The sequence below is a fragment of the Primulina huaijiensis genome, chromosome 1 (genome assembly GCF_012295235.1).
Source record: "Primulina huaijiensis isolate GDHJ02 chromosome 1, ASM1229523v2, whole genome shotgun sequence".
NCBI classification, from domain to species: domain Eukaryota; kingdom Viridiplantae; phylum Streptophyta; class Magnoliopsida; order Lamiales; family Gesneriaceae; genus Primulina; species Primulina huaijiensis.
The window spans coordinates 538,257-565,845 of NC_133306.1; the positions used below are offsets into that span (position 1 = coordinate 538,257).

The following is a 27,589-nucleotide window of genomic DNA, read 5'->3' on the forward strand; positions in this document are numbered from 1 at the left end:
TAAATTCAAATATTAACGGATTATCTAAAAAAATAAATAAACAATTTTAGAAACACGCATGCACAAAATCGCTAGCACACAGTGAGTGAGTCGGGTAGCAATTTCGTCATCCCTCTAAATGGTTAATTATTACTTAGGAGAAGACTTTGCGTTTCCCAAAAAGGAAAATCCTTATCTTAGGTACACGCATCGAATTATCGACGTCCTCGGCTCGGCTCGGCTCGGCTCGGCTTGTTGGCTTCTACTGAGCTGGTTGTTCTTGCAGTCCACACCCAAATCATCCATCCCAAGATCTCTGGTAAACCAGAAACCCCAATCAGTTTGTTAATTTTCACTTTTCTTCATGTGAATTACATTTTTTGGTGGTCCTTGTTTTGGTTTGTCTGGATGCTTGAATTGTTATTTGGCCCTTAGAAACACTCGATCGGTTATGCTTTAGAACTTTATTCGAGGCGTGATGCCAAAATTCAGAAGTTTTGTTTTGTTTTGGGGATTTGATTTGATAAGTGGTTGCTTTGGGTCAAACGTAGATACAGTAGCTTTTTCTATTGTGTTCTAACTCACGGTAGGGCAATCCCATGAATTCAATTTTTGGTGACGGACCTTATGGCTGTTTTGGGGCTAGCTTGACTATTTTAGTGAAGTTATGAAAAAATTTGAATATTTGTTTTTAATTTGAGCGGCAACCATTTCTGCAGAGTCTGTTCTGAATTACCTTGTGATTGATGTAGCACCGGTGCAATCATATAAGTTATATGAGTTATGTGCTATCGTACATTCTATTATCTAAAGTTACCTAAACAAAAACAAGATAAATATTAAAATGTGTTAAAGCTTTTCACGAGTATTCAAATTGTCTTTTAGAACATCCGATACCGTACAATCGTTACATTGAATATACATTCCTGTATATATATATTGCACAAAACCAAAATATTAATGTAGATATCATTGTGTAGATGATGATATTGTGGCCTATGGAAAAATAAATACACGCTCCAAAATTTCAGAAGAGAAACAAGCGATCGGCATCAAACTCCTGGTTTATTTTAATTGTTAGAGCATGAATAATGAACTCAATGTCCTTGTAACCCATAATCACAAATTGAATGAATTCTGACTTAGTGAATAGTGTTAATCAGGGTTGGTCAACTTTATATGCAGTGTTCTTCATACCCTGGTTTTCGATTAATATTCCATTTCCATCTATGGAAACTGAAGATTTAATCAACCTTCCTGCTTCAAGTAATACGGGAGGAGGAAGTGTGAAAATAAATCCATGTGAAACTGGTTGTGAAGCCGACGAAGCTAAGTTTATATCTCATTTTTAGGTAGAAGACATGCTCGTTGCTAAGGATTATGCAAACCTGTCTGATGGCTACCTTGAAAATGTTCAAGTTCTAAAGGGAACTGACAATGACCAAAGCATGGTTAACAATATTCCTTCCCAGCTGCAAAGTTTTGAAACTATTGAATCTGCTGCAGCTATTCATAATGGAACCCTATCTGTTCAAAGTGAAAACAGTTCAAGGAATCTTGAGATACTTGGAGCCCATTTAAGTACTCGGGAAATAGATTCCTGTTGTATCCTTTTTTCAAGATATCTTTCACTTTTATGCCATGCTTATAGGTAAGTACTTCTAGAAGAAGAGGATTGATGTTATTTTGGTTCTCTTTCGGTTCTGTTGCCTTCTGGTTTTGTGTTATCCGTGACTTAAACTTTCAGCAGTATCCGGTGTTAAAAGACCCCGGATGACTGTGGATGAAAAGCAACCATCAGTGCATGTTATATACACCTCTCTGACCAAGTATGTGATTAAAAGCTTTCACATGTTAATACTCATTTTTTGTTGCATTTATATTCGTAAAAGATCTCTTAATAGTTTCAAAAAAAAAAATGTAAGTGTGTTAATGTCTTATTGTAGAAAAGAAAAATATCTGACAAATCATTCAACATTGACAGAGATAGTAAACGAAAGCTTGAGGAGTTATTACAGGAGTGGTCTCAATGGAATTTACACAACTGCCCACCATCAAATGTAGGACAGCTACCTCTAATTTTGCTGACTCGTATTTCTTATAATTTGGCCGAGTTACTTTTAGTATTTATTATCTACTTTACTACTTGTATGAAACTCAGGATTCAAACGTCCTTCAATCTGGAGAAGAGACCTACTTCCCAGCTCTTCGCATTGACTTGGATAAGTCTTCTGCTGTGGTATAACGATCTTCCTTTCCTTCTTCACTTGTGTTAAATGCTGACTCTAAAAAGATTTGATTTGTTGGAATTTGGAAACAAATGTAATTAAAAAATTCCTCAAATTGATAAAGCGGGTTTGGGTTTTTTTTTTGGGGGGGGGGGGGGGGGGGGGGGGGGGTGGAATGATTCTAGGGCCTTTTTAAGAAGCTGCTAAAATAATTTAGTAGCAAATGTGCATCTTCATTATAATTATTCACCTTGAAAAAGACAAAAAGATTTGCTCCATTGATTGCTTTATTTAACGGAAGTTCTGTTGAAGAGGATGTTCATGCACACTCGGTAAGCATTAGATTGGCTTGAAACTGTGATATGAACACAGCATTTAACAGCACGGCAGAATCTAGTTGTTCTTTTGTCTGCTAACTGGTGATGCACCTTGATTTTGCGTAGAAACCTTGACTGTCAAACAATGTAAAAAGTTCCCAGAGAAAAGGTATTGAAAACAGAAAGAACACAGGATACAAAAATTACCAAAACATGGTAGGATAAAAATTTTAACCATACAAGTCTAAGGTGTGAAAACTGATTCTTAGTTTTACTTTATGATCTATTTGGAAGCCTAACTATACAAGCAACTACTTGTCTGAAATAAAATCTTTTATTTCAATCTGCCTTTTGCTCTGTATAGGCCTTTTGGGTGGACGATGAGATGAAAAACCCATCAAGTAAGGAACTGATGCCATTGGATGGAATGTCTGTCCCTGTTTATGATCGTGAATATTCTTTAGCTTTGACTTCTGCTGATGTTTCCAGTAGTTTGGATGGGTATTTTTTTTTTACTCTTGCGTTGTTTTTTTGGTGAAAGAACTAATGTACACTTTTTCTCCTCCACCTCTTCCTCATCTTGTGCACAGGACAGATGCATGAATTTGCTTTTTATTGTATTAATGACAAAGCAACAGTATCATACACTGCAAATGATCTTGATTTAATACCTCTTTCAAGTTGATGTCATGCAATCATTTGTCATGTTTGATCTTGGGACGATTAAGTTGGTACTTCCATTTACCATGCAGAGGGCAAAGTTTAGATACTTCCCGGTGTTTTAACTGTGGTTCATACAGCCATGCACTAAGAGATTGCCCTAAGCCACGTGACAATGTTGCTGTCAATAATGCTCGGAAGCAACACAAATCTGCTAAAAGAAACCAACATTCAGGTTCTCGTAATTCAACTCGATATTATCAAGATTCTCGGGTTAAAAAATATGATGGTTTGGTGCCTGGTTCCCTTGATGCTGAAACTCGAAAATTATTGGGACTTGGGGTGAGATAAACACTCTCTCTGGTGGAATTGGTGGTTTTGCATTTTCATCAAATGTTAATTTGAGGAGGCTCTGGTGTTATGTGGTTGATATTAATCAAATCCGTGGAATATTATAGTGAGGTGTAATTCTTTTCGTAGGATTTTGTTCTCATTAACATTTGTAACTATCGTTATCTGTTGTAGGAGTTTGATCCACCTCCATGGCTTAACAGAATGCGAGAAATAGGATATCCACCTGCCTATATAGGTATAAGTTGGACTTTCTTTGGTAATAAGCAACCTGGATACTCCTCCCGCTTTTCAAATATGTTGCAACAGCCTCTGCTGCATTAGCTAGATATTTGCCATATATTCTGTACTTCTATCCTATAGCCATTCTTGTGTTTCGATCATCTTTGAGGTTAGCTTTTCCAATGATTGTACTAATATAAACATTTTCCCAATTTCTTAGAACCCGAGGAGGAGGATCAACCATCGGGGATTACAATTTTTGGAGATGACACTACTAAGGAAGAACTCGAAGATGGGGAAATTCTAGGTGCAAGTTATAAGAAACTATTCACCAAATTGAGTGTTGAATTCCCAGGAATAAACTCTCCAATCCCAGAAAAAGCAGATGAAAGACTCTGGGCACCTTGCTATTCAAGTTCAAGTCGTTCTAGAAGGCGGTCTAGGGACATTGAAGATGGACCTCCCGGCTGCGATCCTGGAATGAGCCCTTCTTTATCGAATCATTTTTGTAGATATGTTGATCATGACTCACAGGTAAGTCCATCAATGTCTTGGAGTTCTACATTTGGCAGATCCTTGTCAAATAGAGGTAGACGAAGCCCTTTCGACCGGGACAATGGTTCTTCGAATCATGACCGCTATGGTACTTATTAATATCCATTTCCCACATAGATTGTTGTGTTTATGAAACTTCATAATTAGGGAGAGATGGGCCTGAAATCTTGCTTGATGAAGGTATTTCTGTAGATCGTACAACGGGTGGTTGAGGTTGTAGATAATGGTTGTTTTATACTGTTTACTGTGTTTTGGGCGCAGTTGAATAATGAGCGCATTTGGTTCTGAGGTTTATCCTCAAATGTATCAGCTCGAGAAGGTTATCTTATTTTTTATGCTGATAGTTTTAAAATTGCAAATTGTCAAAATACAGGGGCAAGCTTTTGTCATTTGAGCTATTCCTGCTTATCTTGACCACGTTGGCCATGGGTTTGAGTTCTTGGAGAACCGGCTGTGATAATTTGCAAGATGTCAAAATCCCGGCTTTCGGGTTTTAAGCATCTGCTTTTCCACGTTATAATCAGATACCGAACGTAAGACAGAAGTGTCGGAGAAAAAAAGTACCGAGTAAAATAAACAAGAATAATTGAGAAGTGAAGTAATCATTTGCATTTTAAGTGATCAATTTCATAAATAGTATCTTCATTTTTCTTAATTCAGTTGTATTCAATAGGTTCTGCAGTAAGTCATGGTTATTTTAATAGTACTACAAGGAAATTGTCTAACGAAGTTGAGTCATCAAACCGCCAACATGTATAAAATTAATTTAAACTAGTGTAAATTCGAACATAGAAATATTCAAGACGCGACAATACAGTAAATAGAGCATATTGAGCCGATTAAATTACATTACTAAACGCAAATGGCCAAATCACTAAGAACAATTTCAAGAACGGTTGACAGTTTATACAAACAATTTTGAAATACAAAGCTAAAGAAAAAGAAGAAACCAGAGTCCGGTGTCACAATTGGTGCACTGGCCAAGAATACTACAGACATTACTCGTCTACTATAGAACACCAACAATCCACGCTTTACTGAAATTTGCAAACTAAAACACAGAACTAAGTAGGAGAGAACTCTTGACTGCAAAAAGGAGAGAACTAAAATGGGTATATTGATCAAGAAATTGATACTTGTGGCATATCAAGCAAGACATTATGTGGTGAGAAAACTCCAGAGCTTCTTTCCAATGGAAACTTCACCGGGATGATCAACCTCATTGTCATCCCCATCATCACTGTCATCTTCTTCCTCAGAGCTTGCGCTGTTTAACTCTTCAATGCTGTGGTCCATGGCTCCAGCTGATCCATTTGCCTCCTCACTGGAAATCATGGCAGCCTTTGAGGTGTTTGCCAAGTCATCACGATCACTGTGGTTACCTCCAGCCTTCATGAACTGTACATTCAGAAATAAATCCTTCTAAAAAGGAGATAAAGGGAAGGGAGTGACATCTAAACAAGGATGCACTTGATCACTAAAGGAGAAAGCAAGTACCATTTGAGAACTATCCGCAGGTACCCCAATGGTTTTCTCTGTGCTTCTCATGGGCATGACGTCAACTCCTAGTACGTCAATTTCTTCTCTTGAAGCCCCATCAATTTCATCATTTTCAGTATGTTTTGATTTCCCAGGTAATGGGACATCTTTACCCTCAGTTTCCTTGTTCTCACCCTTTTCAGCTTCAGCTAAGGATTCATTAGCTGCCGATGCCACTGGCCTGAGAAATAAAATATTGACACAATTAGCATCACAACTCTCCTCAGAAAGATAGTAGAAAGAAAAAAGAGACCTGCCTGATAATGAAAGTAGCCAGTGAAAGCTAAACAAAATACATTCTCATCACATCAATTAGCTGAGAAGACAGTCTAAGTTAATATCCTTAAAAGGTCACTACTCATTAAGAGAACTAACTCCACACAAGTGCAAGCCAAAAATTCCAAACCGAATTAGATAGCTCGGTAAAGAAAAGAAAGTCAAAGACAAGTCTAACTATGTCAGCAGAATGTCCTCAGACTAGCTGAAACGACTTCAGTCTTCATGCATTACAATATAAACTCCAAGGAGTACAAATATCATTTATCCAAGGCATAGCTTGGTAGGGAAAAAATCAACTCAGAGAAACAGATAACTCCAATCTTTTCCCAAACAAAGAAAAACATAAATTTGCAGACAAACGAGACTTACCTTTTTGATCGCCGGAGATTGTAACGTTTCTCAACAAAGCTCTTTTCAGCTGGAACAACTCTGGGTCGCCTCTTCCGGCGATTGCCATCTTTGACACTATCTGAATGACCTTCACTGTGGCTGTCACTTACAGTTGCCTGTGATAAATGAACATGATTTCTCTTTCTACAGTTTCTGGGTATTTCAACAAGAGCAGATTCTGCTTGGCTTTCCTCGATTGTGAAAGCAGAATTTTCGGTATCACCATTAATGTTAATCTCTCTCTCTTTAATAGACTTGGCACCAGCTGTCACAGCCTTCGCTGCACGTGTTCTACTTGCCCGAGGCTTGCCTCCCTTACCACGTTGACGTCGAGCCTTCAAACCAGAATTTTGATCAACTGATGGAGCTTGAACAGCTTCCACTTCCCTAATGCCACTATCAGATTCTATTATTTGGACATCAAAAGAATCGCTTGCATCTTGTTGGGATGGCTTGGGACCACTTTCATTGCTTGGCAACGTCTCCGGTGAGGACACATCAATTTGCTTCCCATAGAGCGTTGATGCCCCTTGGGCATTAGGGTCATAATCAAGTTCAAGTTTCTTTCCAGGAGACAACTTAAATATCTTTGAGGTACATTTTCGCAACCAAGACATGGCTCCACTCCCATCAGCAGCAAGAGATCCAGGATTAACTAAAATATGAGGTGATCCATCATTAATCCTCTCAAAATTACCTTCATCTGCCTCCAAATAATTATCCGCTACTCGGGGCAGTTGAGGGGCCTCAAGATTTTTAAATGTGGACAGTGGATGGAGATCAGATAGCAAGAACTCGTGAATTATCTCCCGACAAAGGTTGCAGCTCTTCTGTTTCTGCACAAATGTAATGAAGCGTTCCCTTTCCTTGAGAAAGTGCTCCCTTTGATCCTTCAATTTCTTACTCAGGCCAACAAGCTCCTCAACATCTTTTTTCATCTCAAACTGCTGTGATTCTATGTGCTTCTTAATCTGTGAAATATCCAGTTTTTCTTTTTCCATCCCAAGTCTTTCCAACTTCATCTCTTCCACTTCTCTTTTGGCCATTTCCCTCAAGTAATTAATATTGTTGAGTTCGTTCTCCATTTCTTTCTCAAATGATTTTTCTCTCTCATGCAAACCACTCTCCATCTCCTCCTGCTTCTTCTGTACTTCAGTTTCAAGTTCACGTTTCCGCAGTTCAAAATCATGAAGCAGTTCACTCTTTTCATTGTGAAATTTTTCGGTCAACATCGACTTTTCATGCTCCGTGTTAGCAGCAAAATTATCTTTTGCCAATTTTAGAGATTCCAATTCCCTCTGTATATATTGTTGTGTTTCCTGCTTCTCCATGTTTAATTTTACCTCTTCGGAATGCCTCAATTTTTCTAAACTTTTTTTCTGATTAAGAGCATCTTCAAGTTCTCTCTTAACAGTGGCTCTTTTTTCATCCAGCTGTTCCCATTCTTTCTCGAATTTTTCTTTTTCTTGCTTCAACTCTTCAATTTCCTTCATTAGTTGTTCACTTCGGTATCTGCATTTCTCTATCTCCTGTTTCAAATTTGATTGCAAACGGGCATATTCTAATCTTTCTTCTTCTGTTATCTTTAGTTGTTCTCTCTCTTCGCTTAATCTTAACTCCTGTTTTCCAATGTCAGCCCTGAGATTTTCAAGCTCAGTCTTTATACTGAGCAGGGCTTCCTTTTCAGCAAGCACTTGTTCCCTATCCTTCTCCAAGCTTTTCGCCTCAACTTTAAGCAACTTGTCTCTTTCTTTCAAACCTTTGGATTTTGATTCATAATTAATTTCCTTCTCCCTCACTTTCTCCATCTTCTTTTCAACTGCCTCTTCTCTTTTCTTCACTTTCTCTTCCATATGCACAATTTCTGCTTCTTTTTTCTCCAATTCGGCGACTTTATTTTTTAACTGTTCATCGTGAAGCTTTCTCTTCTGCTCCACTTCATACTCATATTCCTCCTGCTTTTTAGCAAGAATGGCTTTGTGTTCATCCACCAAACTCTGAATTTCCACCTGTATGTTCAAAAGAGAGTCATCAAAAAGTAATCTGAAACACCAAGAAGAAGAAAATAGTGGGCAAGAAAAAATTTCCATTTTTGCAGTTTCGAATTTCGGACACCAAAGCTCCAACCTTCAAAATTGGGATAACTTTAGGACTGGCTTATTCCATCTAACTTAGTAACAAATAAACAAGAAATGGAAAACATGTGTGTAGATCCTTGTTTGATTCGGCAGAATAATAGAATTCACATCGCAGATTATTAATCATTCCCCGAGCATCTAACTGTCTTTCTTCGTAATGCAAATGAGATTGTGTGGGTTAACATTCGCTCAAAATGAACTCCCATCAACTGGAATCATAAACAGCTCCCTTCAGCTCTCTGTTATCATACTGGAAGCAAGAACATCGAGAAACTCCTAGTTTGTGTGGTAACAGATAATGGGGTTGGCGTGTTCCACTATCTAAAGAAATGGCCACATACTACTTTGTAATTAATAAATCCTGGACGCAATCCAGTTTTTTTGTACATCACATAAACATGACTGCAAGTACTCACTCTTTCTCTTGCATTTAGCTTTTCTTCCAATTCAAGTAGCTGTTTTTCTTTCATCTCTAAGCTCTTCTGAATGCGTTCAGCTTCCTGCATTCATAATTGACAATTAAGAATAGGAAAAAAGCAGATTGTGCGACCAATAATATATCAATTAATGGATCTGCGCGAAAATAGTAACTTTCCTTTTCCTTAATAGCTAGGCTTGTTAGTCTGATGCTTGAATCATCTTCTTTGCTCTTCAACTTTGAATTAGCCTCCTCAATCTCCTTTTGCAGCTCTTCAAAGTCATCCTGCTTTTGCTTCAAGATCTTATCATTCTCATTTGCCCTCTCCTCCCTTTGATTCAGCAATCTTCCACCATCGGCCAGTCGCTCTTCAGCTTCCTGTAATTTCTGTTCCCACTCCCTCAAATCTTCCCGTTTTTTACACAAAGTAGTCTCATGTGTTCTGCGCCTGAGAAAATGGAAACTTTCAGACAAAAACTACAACTACCAACAGCAGTCAGGTGGCAATTAAAGAAATATTGATTACACAAGGAAGTAAAAGGGAAATAAGAAAGTTAAAGATGCAATTATACTCTGAGTTAAAGGAGAGCCGTTCTTTTCGAAGCGCAGCTTCTTGAGCATTAATCTCAAACAACTTCCTCTCAATTTCAGAACTTTTCCGGTTCACTTCAGCAAGTTTGGTATCAGCTGCATGGAATTTTGCTTCAACCTCCCATGATTTTTCTTCAACACTGGCAACTAATGCCCCCGCCTCAGCTAGTTTAGAATCAGCATTAAACTTAATCTCAGCATATTCTGAGTGCATTTCTCGCAAAGCATTCTCAAGCTGCGATGAAACATGAAAATTAATTAACTACTACGGTACTTCCACCTGATTCCGACTTCAGAATGAAAAATTTGTTAGCATTAATCACACGAAAAAACACATACCAGTTTTTGACAACGTTAACGTTCCAAAAAAATATTATTTGATAAACAATTTAAATAATTCACCAACAATTATGTCATCTCATATTCCCAGACAGTCATTAAAACAAGCTAGACGTATTCAATTGATTCTTTACATTCCCAAGAGTTAGCATTCATTAGTAGCATATGGCTAGTCAACAGATCCTTTATGAGACGATCTTAAGCTACATCCATAATTATTAGATATGCAAAGCGCAGGGGTATCGTCGAGCATAAGTGCAAGGCCCTTATCAGAAAGAGGCACACTATGGCTTAACACTATAAAATCTAAAAAAAATTTTGACGCAGAATCTAATATGCACTTTACAAACTAATCCGAGCTTCGTGTGCTTATGGTTACATCTTGGCAATTATCATATTCCTTAACAATTTGGAACTAATCATATAATTTATGAACAGTGTCTGCCTTCAAGGTAGAAGTATTCATAAGGTAATTTGGAAAATATAAATCTTACTTCGAGTACGCACTGTCTTTCAACACCCAATGCCTTCTTCAAATTCTCTTCCCGTTTCTCAGCTTCAGACATTGCACTCAAATGCACAGCTTGTTCACTTTTGAGAGTATCAGCTGCCTCAACTGAAGCTTCTTTAAATTCGTCGTACTTTGAAGCCCATTCCTTTTTCTCAATCAAAAGAAGCCCAAGATTGTACTGATACTCAAAAAGCTGCAAGAAATAACAGTCGGAAGAATATCAACATAGAAACAATTAAAACAACAGTATTTCTTGCAAGGACACATGCAATCTCAAGTCCAACAACTGATTAAAACAAACCAAAAATTAACATAAAAACATTTTAAAACAGAAACTGTAGCAGTTAAATGAAAAGATGTAATTTGATGCGATACGTGCTTAAAATCGTTATAAGCAATCTCTTGAAAGGTCGCTTCGAAAGAAAACAATGAAAAAAACTCTAAATAGACAGTCATAGAAAGAAAGAGCAACTGATTGCCCAAAAGTAAGCACATACAAACCTCATTCTCCAGGTGGGATATCCTCTCAGCCAACGATTCTTGGTCCATATTACCGCCGCTCCCAACAAATGCAACGGCTTTGCCTTTGGTTGATGCCGGACCATTGCTCGGGCTTCTCGGGGTAGAGTTCAAGCCCGAAGCCTTGGCAGAAATAGACCCGTTCTTTTGACCCGACTCGTTCCTCGGCGTCAACGACCAGAACTTCGGCGGCGAAAACATCTACCGCAAGTTTCCAGATCACCTACCCAGCATAAAAAAAAAAGAGAGGGAAAAGAGATTATATTGAACGGAATGGTGAATTTTAGTAGCAAAATGGCCAAATGAAACCCTAAATTTCGGGGAACCCTAAGTCGGACGTGGACAAAGTTCCCAAATTCCGGCGAATACGATGTGTTAAATCCGGTAATGTTCGAAACTCTCTTTGCTTCACAGAGCCGCCTTTCGTGGTGTGCTTCTTTTACTTATTTATTTATATTACTTTTCTATTTAATTACTTAATTGCCAGTCCATAAGTTGTGCTTTTTGCCTTCAATGGGGTGGGTATCATGGACATTTCCCCTGGCAACATCCTGTCGAAAACGTGGGGCTTTGGCAAAGTACATGTATTTTGGACACAATTACCCTTAAAGTAAGAACATAAATCCACTTAACGACCTTGAACTGGAGTAATAAGCAGACAAACTGAAGCGTATTTGGTAAATCGAGTTAATGGAATATGCCACATTAGAGAATTCTTCTATTATTCACTTTATTTAAGATAAGACAATAATTATTAGCCCATGGACTGTTCCTTTTCTTTGAACAAACTAAATTATGCTGGACCGATTTCGAATCAACTAGATCCGTTAACTATGATCAGAGATACAAGGTCCAAACATTAATCGGTCAACAGCTGTTGGAGCTTAGCCGCCTTTTTGTTTTATTGATGTTGTGACTTGTAAACAAGAGATCTGAGCTCTACCCCGCTGTATATATATAAGAGATTCGGAACTATTCGCCTCTCAACGGACAAGTTCTTCGAATGGCAGTTCCTATTGTTCAGTTCTCGATCTTTCCTCTGGTGAGGACGATCGGATTTGCAGTTATCGTATTAGTACTAATATGGACTGTGCATTACAGAGGTGGATTAGCGCTTGTATCCGAAAACAAAGATCTCATTTTTAACGTAACGTTCTCCTTCTTGCTATCTTATTTTCTTGGTTTCCTTTGATTTGATTGTTGATTTATCATTTTTTTAATGGGTTTTCGAGTAATTTATGGATGTTGGTGTTGGTCGGGAACTTGTTATTGACTTGGGTGGATTTTCGTCTTTGGGTTTTTTCAGGTTCATCCTCTGTTGATGTTGACTGGCCTCGTTCTTCTTAATGGTGAAGGTAAGAACAATCTTCGGGATACTAATAGTAGTTTAAAATTTATAAACCCTCTCCTGTCTACTCTTACTGAACTGTTTTTTGGGATCCGCTCTGCTAGTAAGTAATGCTTGTCTGCTGATGATGATTATTGAAGATTTGGTTTATTTGACAGTGGTTCCGTAAAAATTGCACCAATTGCTTACAAAAAAGCGAAAATTTAAATACAATAACAAATATATTTCGTGCAAGTAATGTAGTGATGAACTTCACTTAGCTACCTACCTTGCTGCATCGTCTCTGATAGCATTTGGCCTGTATGAAAACCTTTTCCTTTGGTGCGAACCTGTGTAATTTACTCTGTGATTCTTATTAACCAGGAGCTTTCACGATTTATTGTCATGTTTTGACGACATCGAATGAATTTTGCAGCGATGCTAGCCTATAAGACTATTTCAGGAACAAAAAGTTTCAAAAAACTGGTTCATCTTTCTCTGCAATTCCTGGCATTCTGTTCCGGCATTGTTGGATTGTGGGCCGCTTGGAAGTTTCACATTGACAAAGGAATTGATAATTTCTACAGCCTCCACTCGTGGCTTGGCTTAGCATGTCTTTTCTTGTTCGGTGTTCAGGTTTATGTTTTACAATTTTAACTTCCCTCTGCTTGTAAGTCTTGAGCGGCTTTACATGTCATCGTTTGCGTTGCTCCAACTATAGCTAGATATATGGCGATTCATGGACTATGGATGCAAATTGTCAATGAATAGAATCGAACCGAATAGTATTCAAATTTTCAGTCAGATGAAGCAAGATCTAAAGAGTCGGTCTAGGCCCTTGACACTTCGGCTTTAAATCGGAACAGCATTTTCTTTTTGTGTTCCAACTCTCAGGTTTATGGGTAAAGACACAAATAGCCGAGGATGAACCTAAAAACTTAGTACATAAGTATAATTTTACGTGATATCAATTTATTTATTTATATTGAGAGAGATATAAGCTTTCATTGATTTAATGTGCAGTGGGCTGCCGGATTTGTTACATATTGGTATCCTGGTGGTTCAAGAAATAGTCGAGCTACCCTTCTACCTTGGCATGTATTTTTTGGCATATATATCTACGGTCTAGCTGTGGCGACGTGCACAACTGGTCTCTTAGAGAAAGCTACGTTTCTTCAAACAAGTAACACGATAACAAGCTACTCGACTGAGGCATTGCTGGTAAATTCTTTGGGAATGTTGATTATTGTTCTGGCTGGCTTCGTGATTCTTGGAGTAATCTCTCCCTCGTATGCGGTTAGGGGATCCGTAGATTAGTTACGGTATTGCAGCAAAAGCCAGGTGTGATCCTAATAAGATGCTGTGATGTTTATTTTTCGGTTTGTTTCTGTAAGGAAAGGTGAGAAGATAGCATGTTTCTATTTGGTAACAAGCATCATACATTTACTAATTTGTGACAACCGGACAATAGGTAACATTTTTCTAAAAATTATTGATTGGTAATGTAAATGAAAGATTGTTAGAATACCAAAATTCATTATAGGGTTACAAAAGCTCAATACAACATGATACAATTCCATCCAAAATCTGCCCGGAGAGGCGGAACATTCGCACTCTTCACAGAATCAGGTGAAAAATTAAAATCGGAAATCTGTTCTTGTCATGACATAAATCCTTATTATTCCAAAAATGGGATCCAAAATAAACCGGGATCTGCAGCATACATCTTTATGTCCACAAGTGTTCTCTTTGATATTCTCGAACGACTACGGGCACACTTGTCGGTGGTATCTAACCAAACATTATCATTTGTTCACACAAAAAATAAATCATTTACTTAGAAAAGGGAAAAACAGGAACAAACAGGAAAACTAAATGAAGCAGCTAAGCTACAACACCAAGACAGACAGGGGAGAGAATTCATTTTTTTCCCATAATCAAAGGGAAAATTCCGTTTAAAAAAAATCTAAATATTTACCAAATGATTATTGAAACATAAATGCATTTCTTTGTTCCAACGAATTCAATATTTACCAAATGATTATTGAAACATAAATGCATTTCTTTTTTCACCGCAGTTGGCTTCATATAAAGGGATGCACAAAACAACTTACCATGCCATAGTCTGTTATGATCATTGAAACATAATCAGAAGGTGTTGCATCATAACTGGAACAATGAAATGAGAAGGTAAACCAGTACAATAAGGAATAGCATTACAATATGAAATCGTGTATAGAACAAAACCAAGCTTACATCAGATTCAGCATTTGTAGATTCTCACTCCTGGCCCAACCATCTAAAGAACTGATTTCCTGTCTGCCAGCAACTCTTGAGATAGCATCAGGATCACCTGTAATAGCATGTCATGGTGTTGGCAGGAAATGTAAGTAGCGAGCTGTATAAAAGAAAAGCTATTTCCGTACCAAGTTCATTGAAGCAAATTGAATCAAGTTGAACCCTTTCGTGAAATTTGTATGCTTCACAACATATCAGGACTGGGATGCGGAACTGATGAGCAACCATAGCAACACATGCGGTGCCAACCCTCGAATAAACCGTCCCATTAGACAATATCGATGAAGCACCCAAAAATACTCTAGTCACCTCATGCATGAGATAAGAAACAGCATTTATATGAGTGTATGTACAGTGAATACCCTTTGCCACGAGCCTACGAAGCAACTTTTGTCCTTCAAGCTTTGGACGTGAATCGACTACCACAACTCGGAACTGTTTACCAAGTTCGTGAGCATGTGACAACACCATCTCAACAACAGATGATGAAGCATATGTGAGAAGAACATCACCATCCCTAATTTTGGTAACGGCGTAATTTACAATTACCTTATCTGCTAGAAATATCTTTTCAGTAACAAAATGTTCAATATCTGAGATAAGACTTGCTTTTGCCTCAGACTCAGAGAGGCTCAAAGGTAATTTGGCAATTTGAGTTTTGAGAAATCTAATAGCATTCCCCATGCTGATTGAAAGGGGTCCGCATTCAATCAGAAAAGAGATGTAACCATTAATTTTTGTAGTCAAGTCCCTGATCAGGGCTTTCTCTGGTGGTGTGTAGTAGTCTTTAATAGCCTCTTGAAATGCTTGGAGCATAGTAACACAGCGAGTATTGCCACCAGAAATATCACCATTTAGATGTCTTAGACCAACCTGACAAGTGTAAAGTCAGGATAGGATAAACTGCAACAAGGATGGGACTAATTACTTTACTATTTCTGATAAATTGAGGAAAGTATTTACACTTGACAATCCCTACCAAAGATTACTATGACCAAGAACTTTGTATGAAATTATTCATTCTCTTAATAGCCAAGGTACTTCCTCCAATGCCAAGCTTAAAAGAAAATATATGAGCCTTAGCTACCTTGTAAACTGCAGGATGAACGGTATCAAGTTGAAAGAACTTTGACTCGAGGTCAAGAAGCCGTGTTCCATGTTCATACTGTGGTAAATGCCTAAAGAGTTCAACCCTGTTTTTTGCTTCAATTTGTTTTACCACCGATCGTTTCTTTGCCTTCTCAACTCTATTTTTATCATCAAACTGCATCCTAGGATGAGGGACATCTTTCTTTCTATCTTTATCTGCTTGGCGTTCAGCGCTTTTCTTCTCAGAAGCGGCAACAGGAGAGCTGTCTGTCCTTTGTGGAACCACCTTTAGAGCCTTACCAGTATTAGCATTTGCAGAATTGGCCCCAGATGCAACAGAAGCATTGTTTCCCTCACCTGGAAAGATATAACATTAAAAAAAATGAAAAGGTGTTCCAGAAACAATTTTTGAAAAGCAAAAACAAAGTTGTGCACAGCAATAGCTGATATAGTTGACACAGGTTACTATCCATCAAATGGGAAAAAAGGAAGACAAACAGGTGAATCGGGGTAATAAGTTGAATTTTTCAGCTTACAGTGGCGAGGAATTCAAAAAAATCCAGTAGATTTAGAGCAAAACTAATAAACTGAAGGGTTCTTCAACTTAACACATGCATGGATGACACAAGAAATTGAACTAAAATGAATCCCAGGCTTAAGCCATTTGACCGAGTAAGAGCCCCATATTGGTTCAGAAAGAGATAAATAGATCGTTCATTGTTTAACCATAGATAAAGAACTACCAGTCAAACAATTCGAATCTTCAAAGCACCTAAGCTTTACAACAAGTTGAGAAATGAGATTCATCTACCAGAACATCCTGGAATGATAAAATAGTGATCATCCTCAAAATACAAAGACTCATCTCCTCAATGGTCACCACAAGCAATATCTTAGCTTTAATCGTTCCAAAGAAGAATTAAACAAGGCCAAAACACAGTTGGGTCACTTGAAATCAATATGAGACAAACAGACACTATGACACTATTAACGGTCAATGCTGAAATCAATATGAGACAAACAGACACTATGACACTATTAACGGTCAATGCTGCTACATTGAGGGGCACAAGGGCGGAGCCTAATTAAGGGCCCATTTTTTATTTTTTATTTTTTATGAATTAGTTTTGGGTCAATTTGAGATTAGCCCGGGTGACCCAATTTCTAGTTTCTAAAAAATAAAGGAGCCTAGACTTTGTCTCTCTTTCCTAACTGAGTCTATCATCCCAGATTGAACAAAATAAAAAAAAATCCTAATTTCGTCTCTCTTCCCCAATTTTGTTAATGGTTCTTTTTGTAAGTATCAACAAGTTTCTCAGAAGTCATAAACACCTCCCTGAGGATCAATGCGGAAGGTGAGCGTCAGTTAAAGTCCGACTTGAGGCTATCCATCTCCTAAAGTACGTATTTTCTTGGATTTATTAGAACAGTAAATGCGGGTATTAATTCATAATACGGTATTGAGTGTGTTTTCTTGAATGTTGTTGCTCTTTATCGGTTGGTTTCACTGTTTGACACTTTGGATTATATATTTGGTTTTCATAGGTTTCGATGATTACTGTTCTAACAAAAGTCACAATTTTTTTCCCATCTCGCTTTCCTTCACAGCTTTTTGAGGCTACAAACAAGTATCTTATCATTTGCTATGTATTATTTTGGTTTTTGTAAAAAAAATTCTAGCTCAAATTTTATATCCTGGCTCGCCGCTCCGCCATTGGAGGGGCACATCCACCATCAGTTCGAAACCAACCCAAGTAATTATTAACTCAATAACATAAATCTCCCAACAACAAACATAAACTATTAACCTCTAGCAGAAACCTTTGCCGCTCTTTGAGCCTCTTGAGTTGCCCGTCTTTCAGCCTTGGAGGTCTTCTCCTTCAATGGCTTTCCACCTGCAGGCCTCTGCTCTTTCCGCGTTTCAACATTTGCCCCTACATCTATTTTCTCAATAAAAACCGTATCATAAAGACAATCTAGAAATCCAGTCGAACTAGGGTAAAAAAAACCAGAAAGAAAAAAAACCTGTGACATCATGATGCGAATTCACTACACTATTCTGCTTAACAGCCGCCATTTCGAACCCACCAGCAGGCAAAGAAGTGGCAAATTTACCAGAACTACCCCTGACTCCCGAATTAGGGGATATATGGTCCTCAGAGAAATCTGTAACCGCCGTAGGAGATATAAACTCAGAGGGGTTGTAGCTTCCAGCTGGAATCGAAGAATCCGCAGCGCGGGAGGCATGGAGAAGGGATAACGGTGGCCCGTGAGGAGAATGGCGAGAGAGATCACTGGGTAAGTTGCGAGGCGGCGGGATCATGACGGGGTACAAGGAGTTTCCGGGAGGTGAAATGTTGGAGACAGGAGGCGACGATGATGTGGGGTCGGGTGGAGCCGATTGAGACCGATCGGGTGGAGCTCCGGGGGCGAAGAACCCGACTTGCCGGAATTTCGGGTCGCTGACTGTGCGAGGAACACGGCGCTGGTCCATTGCTGGGGTTTGGAGAATTGGGGCTGATGATATTGTTTTTCTTATTTGGTGGTTCTCGGTTGTATGTTTGTCTGGCATGGAATCTTCTTTCTTTTTGGAAATGGGATGAAAAGAATCTTGGGTTTAAACATTGGGAAACCGAAAAATTGACGGTGGGGATTGCAGCTTGTTATCCATATTTTTTTATGGAAAAACAAATTATAATAAGAGAAAACTAAATGGCCATTCGAATTTTATAAGTGAAATATTAATAAACCTATGAAAATTTTGACAGATTACATAAAACATGAGTAGTTCACGAGTTTATATTCGTGAAATTGATCGATTCAATCTATATTGATCTATATGAAAAAAATTATTTTTTACATACAAATTATAATAAGATAAAACTAAATGACCTACGAATTTTATAAGTGAAATATTAATAACCTATGAAAATTTTGACAGATCACATAAAACATGAGTAGTTCACGAGTTTATATTTCATGAAATTGATCGATTGAATCTATATTGATCTATATGAAAAAAAATTACTCTTTACATAAAAAATAATAATTTTTTATAAGTTATATCAAATTGAACATTTATATCACAAAATTGATATTAAAGATATTTTTTTGTAAAATTTTAAGATAAAAACTTGGGTGTTTGGCAATATACCTGCAAAAGTCACATTTAGCACGGAAACCTTTCTTTTGACTAAATATTTTAAAGCTCTAATCACTAATACCCTTTAAAAATATTATTAAATTAAATTAAATTTGTTTATCATCACCCCTTCATGGCTTGTTATTTTATTCTTTTCATTTGGAAAAATGTATGAATCAATCTTATTTGCGGGAATTCGAGACACAAGACATATGCTAATTAACTTCTAAGATTTTTTTGACATTAAGGTATCAATCTCATGTTTGTGGTTAAGAGTTGAGACTTGCGATTTGATATCCTGATTGAAGCATCAGATGAATCACATCTCAAAATTATGCATGCAGTTGTTTGACATATATTGCTAATTGCAATACATAAGACCGCCTCAACCGGGCACGAAAAGAATAAAGATAAGCTAATCCCGCAAAATTTAATCATAACGAATTTTCTTCGATGGCCTATAAGTAAAGTCCTCAATTTATTATTATTATTATTATTATTATTATTATTATTATTATTATTATTATTAAAAAAGACGTGTAAAGAATTTCTGACCCAAAATCTTGAAGGTGACCTCCCTCGCAAGATCTTTCTTATCCACCTTTTCACGTTCATTTCCAGAGAAACAAACCAGTGATGAATTTGATGGCTGCGTTTTTTGGCAAATCAATATTCGGGCAAGGCAGCTTGACAAGCTCAATTGTGGTATTAAGCTCGCTACCCAACCATACAGCCCGATAGCTGGATTGCTGATTTTTCAAACCAAGTGCTTTGGTGTAAGGTAGGTACGGAAGTGTAAATTTGAAAAAGGAAATAGAAAACAAGTACTAAAACTCAACTTTGGCATTGGCATTGGCATTGGCATTGGCATTGGCATTCAAATCATCAAGGGGAATACAAGAGTAGCGATATAGTCCAAGAAATCACATTCCGTTTCACCAGAAACAGGGCAGCATGGTTACAGATCATATCCGTTGCATATTAAATGTAACTTAGACAGTACGTGAATGGACGCCTAAATATTTGTTCCCAGATATTATTCTCTATGACTCACATGAAACTGGGGAATGGTGGTCCTTTTGACAGCCCAAGTCGCACTTCCATTCCATGATGCATATCAGCAGTGCGGAATGACTCAGAATCCTTTGGATCTGAAAGCAAAGAAAAGGACTACGGTTCAAGAAAGCCCAAGAAAATTAACCATGTAAATCACAAATTCTAACAATAAATAGCAGGAGTTCAAATAGAACACAAGATGATTATCATATGTAACGTGTTTTAGAGTCCAGATATTCTCATTTACACACCCTACCATGACAGAAATAAAATTAGCAAAAGGCTTTGATTGAAATTTGATATAAATGGAAATCAGCACTGATTAATTTCCCACCACAAATATGATACACGACCGTCCTTATAGCTTATTCCTATGAATACAATCCTTCTGAATGAAATTCATAGTATTTCCCAGACTGCCAATCCTTCAGTGTTATGATACACCACCAAATCCATCTGCCTAGGCCCTAGTCCCAGTCCAAAGGCATCAAAGTCCAGAATTCTTCATACCACAATATAATTCAGACATTGGCGATTATCGGACCACTTCCTCCTCCCTTCACCCAGAAGAACTACTAAACTACTAGTGAGAAAAGTTCATGAATTGTTCAAAGAAAACTTGCTCACCCCCATGTTCGATTTAAATTATTGAAGATGAAAATATTATTTCAGGCAACACTAAATAATCATAACAAGATATTTCACAAACTTATAATCCATTTAAACAACAACAAGCTGCCGCTTAATAAGGACGAAGAGAGTGGAAGAATTACTCTGATTATATTCAATGAATAAAGAGCTGATACATGATAAATATAAATGAGCCCTAAGCTACTGAGATCCCTAAAATAATTAATATAACCTAATCTAATAAAGTTTAAAGTTAGATAAATTGCAGAAAAATCCTGTCCTGACTAATGATTGATTAGATAAATATTTAATCCAACACAAGCATTCTTTATTTTTAACAGAGTGAATTAGCCTCACCTCAACAACAAACCTCCTTAAATCTTAATCAAGATTCAGCCAAACAGAATTTATATCACTCGAACAACAGTATCAAATAATGGAAAAGACCTTTTCATTATTGGCCATAATTAGTACAAGTTTCAGACATAATTGTCAATCGCGCATAGCATCCCGTAGCGCAAAGGTTGCCCGTGGCTATAGCGCATAGCGAATAGCGTAGCGAGAGTTATTTGAAAGTAAAGCATCACAAGTATATAAATATATAATATATAGCATATAGTAACATCAATTCAAAAACCTTAATTTTTAGCATAATATTCCATCAACTTTAATTGTATACTAAAACCTGAAATTATTTTAAGTTTTTTCGATGAAATATCATAGAAGACACAAAAATAAAGCAAGAAATGCATAAAAATATAATTTCCAGCAAAAACCTAACTAAGTACGTGCCAAAAAAACCAAAATTAGAGGTAAAAAAGGACAGAAAATAAGCATGTAGCTTCGCTTTGCAATAGCGCCGCTATTTCAGCTATCGCGATTGTCGCTGTAGTGCCAATAGCGAGGATAGCGAGCGCTATTGCAAAGTCCATGGCGCGTAGCGGTCGGTAGCGATGTGGTGTCGCTTCGCCACGCTATTCGCTATAGCGAGGGCTACGGAGGCTATTGACAACTATGGTTTCAGAACATTCCCTCAATTTTGGTGAAAACATGCCATTTAACATTCAAGAAATGAACATTGATTATCACATCACACTATTTAGACAGCAAATAGCCACACCAGCGAGTAACATTATATCCACTAATTTGAATTAAGAGCAAATAAAATGAGACTAGAAATAAATCAAGCAATAGCATTTTGCATTTCAACAGTACTGCAATACCATTGAGGTAGTCTTCAAAACCAAAACCTTCCAAAGTTCCGTCAATGACCTCTAAACCCAAAAAGGAAGATGGTATAGCTCCAGGAGGCCTTTGAAATCTGGAATTGATAAAGCAATTATATAGCTGACTAGCTGAGAATTTAGTCCAGGGAAAAATGTGCACAATTTTTCATTACTACCAGTTATCAAACAGCACGCCTTCCTAATAGACAAGATTAAAAGTAAAATGAATTATATAAAGGTTCAGAAAGATGACACCCAACAAATTATCCCATGTACAAACTTTAACATTTGTTCAAAAAAAAAAGAACAAACATTAACATTATAGACAAAACATAACTCCTGAAGAGTATATCACTAACAATCTAATATATTATACACTAAAAATATGAAGCCCAACTCATCCCTGACTCCTGCTTTTTAAGAATCAGATGCCTAATCACCACAAGATCTCAAGTCTAACGACCGATTAAAAGGGTGTAATACAAAGCTCAAGCAAATAACTTTCTTTAAAAACAAGCTTCCATTCAATTTCCGCAATTCACGAAAGGTAGAAAATAAATCAAGAGGAAAAGAGTCGAAAAAACACTAAGAGCCAAGGAAGCACGAACTTGGATAGAATTTGGCGATCGAGTTCCCTCTTCATTGGAAATGCAGCACCGTAAGTATCACATAAAATTCTCTTTTTCATGTCTTCTTGCTTCAACTTCGCCTACTCATCAACGCCAAAACAAAAACATAACAATAAAAAAAAAGTAACAATAAATGCAGAGAGTGAAAAGTGCATAAAAAATTTACAGATCGATAGGCAGATTCGAGAGGGTGAGGCTCAATAATATCGCTCTTCACACCATGGATTCCATAGCGTAGTGGATCGTCTCTTCGGCCTTCGAATGGTGAGAAGTTCGCCGAATCCATTTGACAACTTTCCCTTTGTCACTTCGTTCTGCTGCAAAAGAATTAGAGAAATGGCGAAAGGAGAGGTTATGTGCGATAAACAACCCACCCACCCCCTAGAAATCTTTTCCCACAAGAAAATAACAAATGCAAAGTCAAACATGGACTGGGCTTTAAAGTTGATTTTGGGTCGAGCTTCAAGTCCAAATAATGTTCTCGGCCCAATATTCATTAACAAATCAAATCCAAAATTCGTTAAATTTTTATCCCTGCTAACTCTGTCCATAAAGTTGTAGATACATAAAATATATTATAGCGCGGCAAATGCCTACGAAAGATGAAATTATCTGAAATCCCCTAAAACGAGTATGCATGGTTAGAAGAAAATGTAGAGTACACCTATGAAATAAATATATAAATAATTTATAATTGTCAGATAATTCAGGGTTTGGTTGAATTTATGCTTGAAGTTGAGTGAAATTTATTTTTATTTTATTTTTTTTGTTTGTTTAATGTTACTAGTAAGAAACACATGTTTTTCACATGAGAACACTTTATTTATTTATTTTTTTTATCAATATTTAAGTATCCAATTGAATTAAAAATGATGTTTATGCCGAAGATTTTGAAACATATACATGTTTATAAGGTATCCGATTGAATTAAAGATAATGTTCGTGTTGAATATTTTGAAACACATATATGTTGAGACAAATATAGCTAATTATGTCAATGAATACATATTCCAATATTTTTTAAATTTTTATTTTTATAACTTGTGAAAATTTTGTATCTTTCTTTTTGTTTATTAGGTATTTCAACCTTTTTTGTCAGAGACTTTTTGTTGTCAATCTCCACATCAAATAGATAATGACATACAAGACAACTCCAAAGGAAAATTCTTAAAGCATATTTTCAATTAGAAATCGGTCTTCATGTCCGAGAATTTTTTAGTGTCAATATTCACAACAATTTTTTTAAGTTTAAATCATTAACATTTAAATATTGACAAAAACTTGTGTGAAACGGTTTCACGGGTTGTATTTTGTGAGACGGATATCTTATTTGGGTCATCGATGAAAAAGTATTACTTTTTATGCTAAGAATATTACTTTTTATTGTGAATATAGATAGGGTTGACCCGTCTCACAGATAAAGATTCGTGAGACCGTCTCACAAAAGACCTACTCTTAAATATTTTCCACTTAATTAATATGCACAAAGTAATTTCATTTTCATACCAAATTCATTTGATTCTCATATCAAGCCAATTATTAAATTTATTTTATTTGTTACTCATTGAAGTATTATTGAATAATAATTTAGCTTTAATAGACAAAAATATGGTATTCTAAAATTTAAATCAATTACTTATCAATAATATATATACTATTATGCTATAATTGATTTTTCTTAATTAATTACTATTTGACTCCAAACAATTGTTCTTGATACTCCCAATTACATCTTCCTAATATCAAACTTGATCAAAATTTTGTATTTGATCGTATAATTGTTGTTCTATGTAATGTATTATTTCTATGTTTTCAAAAGTATTTGATGCATGAAAACAAAACAGTACTATCAATTCATTGTTGACATCAAATGTTTTCAAACTATATTTTCATGTATTCAATATAGGTTAATATTTTTGAAATACATCATTTAATGTAATGCAAAAGAAGAATTTATTAGGAGTAAATTTTTTATATAACCCTGGTTAATAATTTTTTTAAAAAAATGACCTCTTATAATATATTTCAAATACATTTGGGGATGTCATATTTTTTTTGAAAATGGTTGACTAGATCCATTTTCCCAATTTACTCGAATTTTTATCATCATTATGTAAATATATTTAGCGTAATATTACCTTGTTTTGAATACTATTTTGTTATGGACAACGTTTGTTTAAAAATTTTTGTCTGACAATGTGTTTTTAGCAAAGAATTAAACCGAGTTAATGAATTTAAATTGATTTCTTAGCTTAATATGATTATCAAAAAACACACATGAAATGAAAATTCGCATATTTGAATTTGAATATGACCTTATTTTAGTAAATACATCCATTCATTTACAAAAATCGTCAAATAATGTGTTATCATCTAATTTTAAAATCATATATTTTCCTCATCTGAATCATTACATTATCCTCCAAATGATGTGAAAGATAAGAACGACTGTAACTATATATCGAAAGCAAACCATATAGTTTCTACATGTGAAATTTTTGAAAGAAGAAAAAACACATAATTCAACGAACTTAATTAATAACAATAAAAAATTTTGAGAGCTCAAAACCTATGAAAAAATAATAATACTCTATCTTTTTTTATCACTTAAATTCTAATTATTTCTAATTTTTTAATTGATAATTTTTTGTTTTACTCTTTTCAAAATTGATTTTTACAAAAATATTACCTTGGTTTGTAATTCAACGGTGTATATATTTTGTAGGAAATAATAAGCCTTTTTTTAAATCAAACTAAAATATCAATATAATAATAATGATCACTAAAATAATTTAATAATAAGTATAATAACCATTAAACTCTCATTCAATCGTTTGATTTGCCAGTATTCGATTATTGCATGATCATATGCATTTAAGAGAAAAGATACATGCATCACAATAAATATAAGATAATATTCAGTTCAAAATAAATACAAGACAACATTAAAGTTAAACAATAAATACTATGAAGAATGGTGATCATATCATTATCGGTGAGTCAGGTTTGAAATTATTGGAAATATGAAAGGCAGAAGACCAATCATCATTGGACAATATCGAAAATTTAAAAAAATATCAAGAATATATACAAAAATAAAAATACAATTTAGATTTTTATTGATGTGAAAATATAGATATTAGATGTTTGAAAGTGGAAAAAAGAGAAGAAAAATGCAATATATAACAGCTAGAATATCTTTTCACCAACCAACTCTCCATATATCTCCCAGATTTCACGCACTGTTAATATATATATTTCTCACTTCCTCAGAATTATGAGGCTAGCAAAGTACAATTTACGTACGGCCATACTTATTCCACAACTTCATCATGAACAAATCTCTGGTCAAACTTCGACACAAGGCTCCATGCCCACAATCTAATATAATTCTCGCAATCATTAAGGCTGTGTTTAGTTGCAGGATAAAATAAACTAATGATTAGTATGTAAATGATAAAGAAAATGATTGTCGTAGATATGTAATATATGGTAGTATGTTTGGTAAGATTTTTAAGTGTAAGATAATTTTGAAATTTTTGATGAAAGGACAAAATTGCCCTTCCTCTTTTTTTCTTCTTCCACTCCGGCGGCGACGGTCCGGCAGTCCGGCGACGTATCCGGCAGCCGACGTGGCGGCGACGGCGGTAAGTCGGCGGTCCGGCGGTGGCGATGGCGTTCCGGCGAAGGTCCGGCGGTGCGTTCCGGCGTATGTCCGACGACGGCGGCGGTCCGGCAATGGCGACGGTGGCGGAGGTCAGGCGACGGCGGTCCGGCAGCCAAGGTGGTTCAATAGCGGTGAAGGAAGAAGGGTAAAATTGGAAAGAGAGTAAGGATAGAGGAGGGATTAATAATCCTACGGAGGAAGGAGATATTATTTTATCACACATAATACCACCTAATCACTCATAGGAAAGATTGGGCTGGTTAAATAAAAATCGTACCAAACGCAGCGTAATAATACTAAGTTATATATATATAATTCGATGTGAGCTTCTTAATTAATTTTTTTATGTATTGGAAATCAAAGAATTTTATGTTAAATAAAAATTTATAGATTATATTTTAAAAAAAATAAATGGATTTTTTAAAAATATGTAAAATAAAAATTTATGGTGTATCAAGAACCATAGATATAAATGAAGAGTGTCGTTGAAGAATTTAATGCAAGCTCTACCTCCCCGTTTCAGCATACTCCGTCTCTCTTCACATCGATCATTGTGGGCGCTCTAGTCCAAAGTAAGAGAGTTTTGAGGTTTTCTTCTGTTGAGTTTCTCAGGTAAAATCACTGTTACTGTTGCTAGTTAGCAGTAAATTAGTACATATATCTACGAAATGGGAAAATTAATTATCATACTTTTTATCCTTAATTTGCAGCGAGCGTGCAGTGAAAGTACAGTTATACACATCAAATGAAGGGGTTATTTTTCACAGCGACGGGTAAGTAAAAGAAGGCGTGAGCATGCTTCAATATATCAATTCATCTATTATCTATGGTTTCTTGATTGTTATATAAAGTCTTCTTGATGATGGTTAATTTACTGTTTGGAAATCCATATATAGAATAAATGACACTTTTATGTCATGCTTGGAAAAACACAAGCACTCGGATAGCTAAAAGGGAAACAAAAAATTGATAGTTTTTCAATACAAAATTTGGTTTCCCTTTTGCATTATTCAAAAATCTGGTCATTTTCTTCAATTTCGAGTACTATTTTGAAATGCCATCCCTCTACACTGGTAAAATCTCATCACATGCTTGAAAATCCTTGCCTCCCAAGTTAAGGGAATTTAACATGCTTGGCACCCATAAATAAAACATAATCTAATATGAATGATAAGACATTGAATGTTTTCATATCTTTGTTTCATCTAACTTTTGATTTGAATTCTATAATAATTTGAGTTATGTGTCCTTATGTTATCCGCAACTCCCAATTTATTCTTTAAATTAAGGTTGCATGTATCCACAATAAATTAGTAATCAGTGCTCTTTTGATTACTTATTTCTAATTTTGCATCTACCATGGTTGAACTTATAAGTTTGAGCTTTGGTATAGTGTCTTAAATGCCCGGTTCTTAAAGATTACAAGATGTTCTTTTTAATTTTATAATATATCAACACAAGCTTAATTCGAATTATATTATTATTAATC

The 27,589-nt window shown here is 36.0% G+C and overlaps 5 protein-coding genes across 13 annotated transcripts; 2 read left to right on the forward strand and 3 right to left on the reverse strand.

The window, feature by feature from the left end:
- The first annotated feature begins 85 nt into the window (after positions 1–85).
- Positions 86–4,601, forward strand: LOC140973882 (uncharacterized). Of its 6 annotated transcripts, none has more exons than XM_073436992.1 (9): positions 86–298; positions 1,332–1,584; positions 1,727–1,808; positions 1,964–2,039; positions 2,129–2,218; positions 2,889–3,025; positions 3,277–3,526; positions 3,710–3,773; positions 3,978–4,601. In XM_073436992.1, the coding sequence occupies exons 1-9, from the start codon at positions 119–121 to the stop codon at positions 4,409–4,411; spliced, it is 1,566 nt and encodes a 521-aa protein (XP_073293093.1). In that variant the 5' UTR covers positions 86–118; the 3' UTR covers positions 4,412–4,601. The 6 variants fall into 6 exon arrangements, with proteins under 6 accessions (XP_073293093.1, XP_073293111.1, XP_073293102.1 ...); XM_073437010.1 differs by having other exon boundaries at positions 2,141–2,218; XM_073437001.1 differs by having other exon boundaries at positions 1,730–1,808.
- A 576-nt stretch (positions 4,602–5,177) lies between these two features.
- LOC140973910 (nuclear matrix constituent protein 1-like) lies at positions 5,178–11,469 on the reverse strand. Of its 2 annotated transcripts, none has more exons than XM_073437058.1 (8): positions 11,019–11,469; positions 10,501–10,710; positions 9,649–9,902; positions 9,250–9,524; positions 9,075–9,154; positions 6,500–8,529; positions 5,834–6,032; positions 5,178–5,710 (listed from the first exon to the last, which is right to left on the reverse strand). In XM_073437058.1, the coding sequence occupies exons 1-8, from the start codon at positions 11,235–11,237 to the stop codon at positions 5,471–5,473; spliced, it is 3,507 nt and encodes a 1,168-aa protein (XP_073293159.1). In that variant the 5' UTR covers positions 11,238–11,469; the 3' UTR covers positions 5,178–5,470. The 2 variants fall into 2 exon arrangements, with proteins under 2 accessions (XP_073293159.1, XP_073293150.1); XM_073437049.1 differs by having other exon boundaries at positions 5,810–6,032; positions 11,019–11,468.
- Positions 11,470–11,803: 334 nt separating this feature from the next.
- Positions 11,804–13,811, forward strand: LOC140973940 (transmembrane ascorbate ferrireductase 2-like). The gene is made up of 4 exons (XM_073437099.1): positions 11,804–12,183; positions 12,343–12,391; positions 12,800–12,999; positions 13,387–13,811. The coding sequence occupies exons 1-4, from the start codon at positions 12,040–12,042 to the stop codon at positions 13,678–13,680; spliced, it is 687 nt and encodes a 228-aa protein (XP_073293200.1). The 5' UTR covers positions 11,804–12,039; the 3' UTR covers positions 13,681–13,811.
- Positions 13,812–13,868: 57 nt separating this feature from the next.
- LOC140973922 (uncharacterized) lies at positions 13,869–18,367 on the reverse strand. 3 transcript variants are annotated; one of them, XM_073437078.1, is made up of 7 exons: positions 17,776–18,367; positions 17,559–17,684; positions 15,749–16,107; positions 14,790–15,534; positions 14,620–14,716; positions 14,478–14,532; positions 13,869–14,154 (listed from the first exon to the last, which is right to left on the reverse strand). In XM_073437078.1, exons 1-7 carry the CDS (start codon positions 18,320–18,322, stop codon positions 14,092–14,094), a joined length of 1,992 nt encoding a protein of 663 aa, XP_073293179.1. In that variant the 5' UTR covers positions 18,323–18,367; the 3' UTR covers positions 13,869–14,091. The 3 variants fall into 3 exon arrangements, with proteins under 3 accessions (XP_073293179.1, XP_073293171.1, XP_073293187.1); XM_073437070.1 differs by having other exon boundaries at positions 17,559–17,690; positions 17,776–18,366; XM_073437086.1 differs by having other exon boundaries at positions 17,559–17,726; positions 17,776–18,361.
- Positions 18,368–19,803: 1,436 nt separating this feature from the next.
- LOC140973948 (cyclin-B1-2-like) lies at positions 19,804–22,823 on the reverse strand. The gene is made up of 4 exons (XM_073437111.1): positions 22,600–22,823; positions 22,413–22,513; positions 21,802–21,899; positions 19,804–20,043 (listed from the first exon to the last, which is right to left on the reverse strand). The coding sequence occupies exons 1-4, from the start codon at positions 22,717–22,719 to the stop codon at positions 19,943–19,945; spliced, it is 420 nt and encodes a 139-aa protein (XP_073293212.1). The 5' UTR covers positions 22,720–22,823; the 3' UTR covers positions 19,804–19,942.
- Between the last annotated feature and the right edge of the window lie 4,766 nt (positions 22,824–27,589).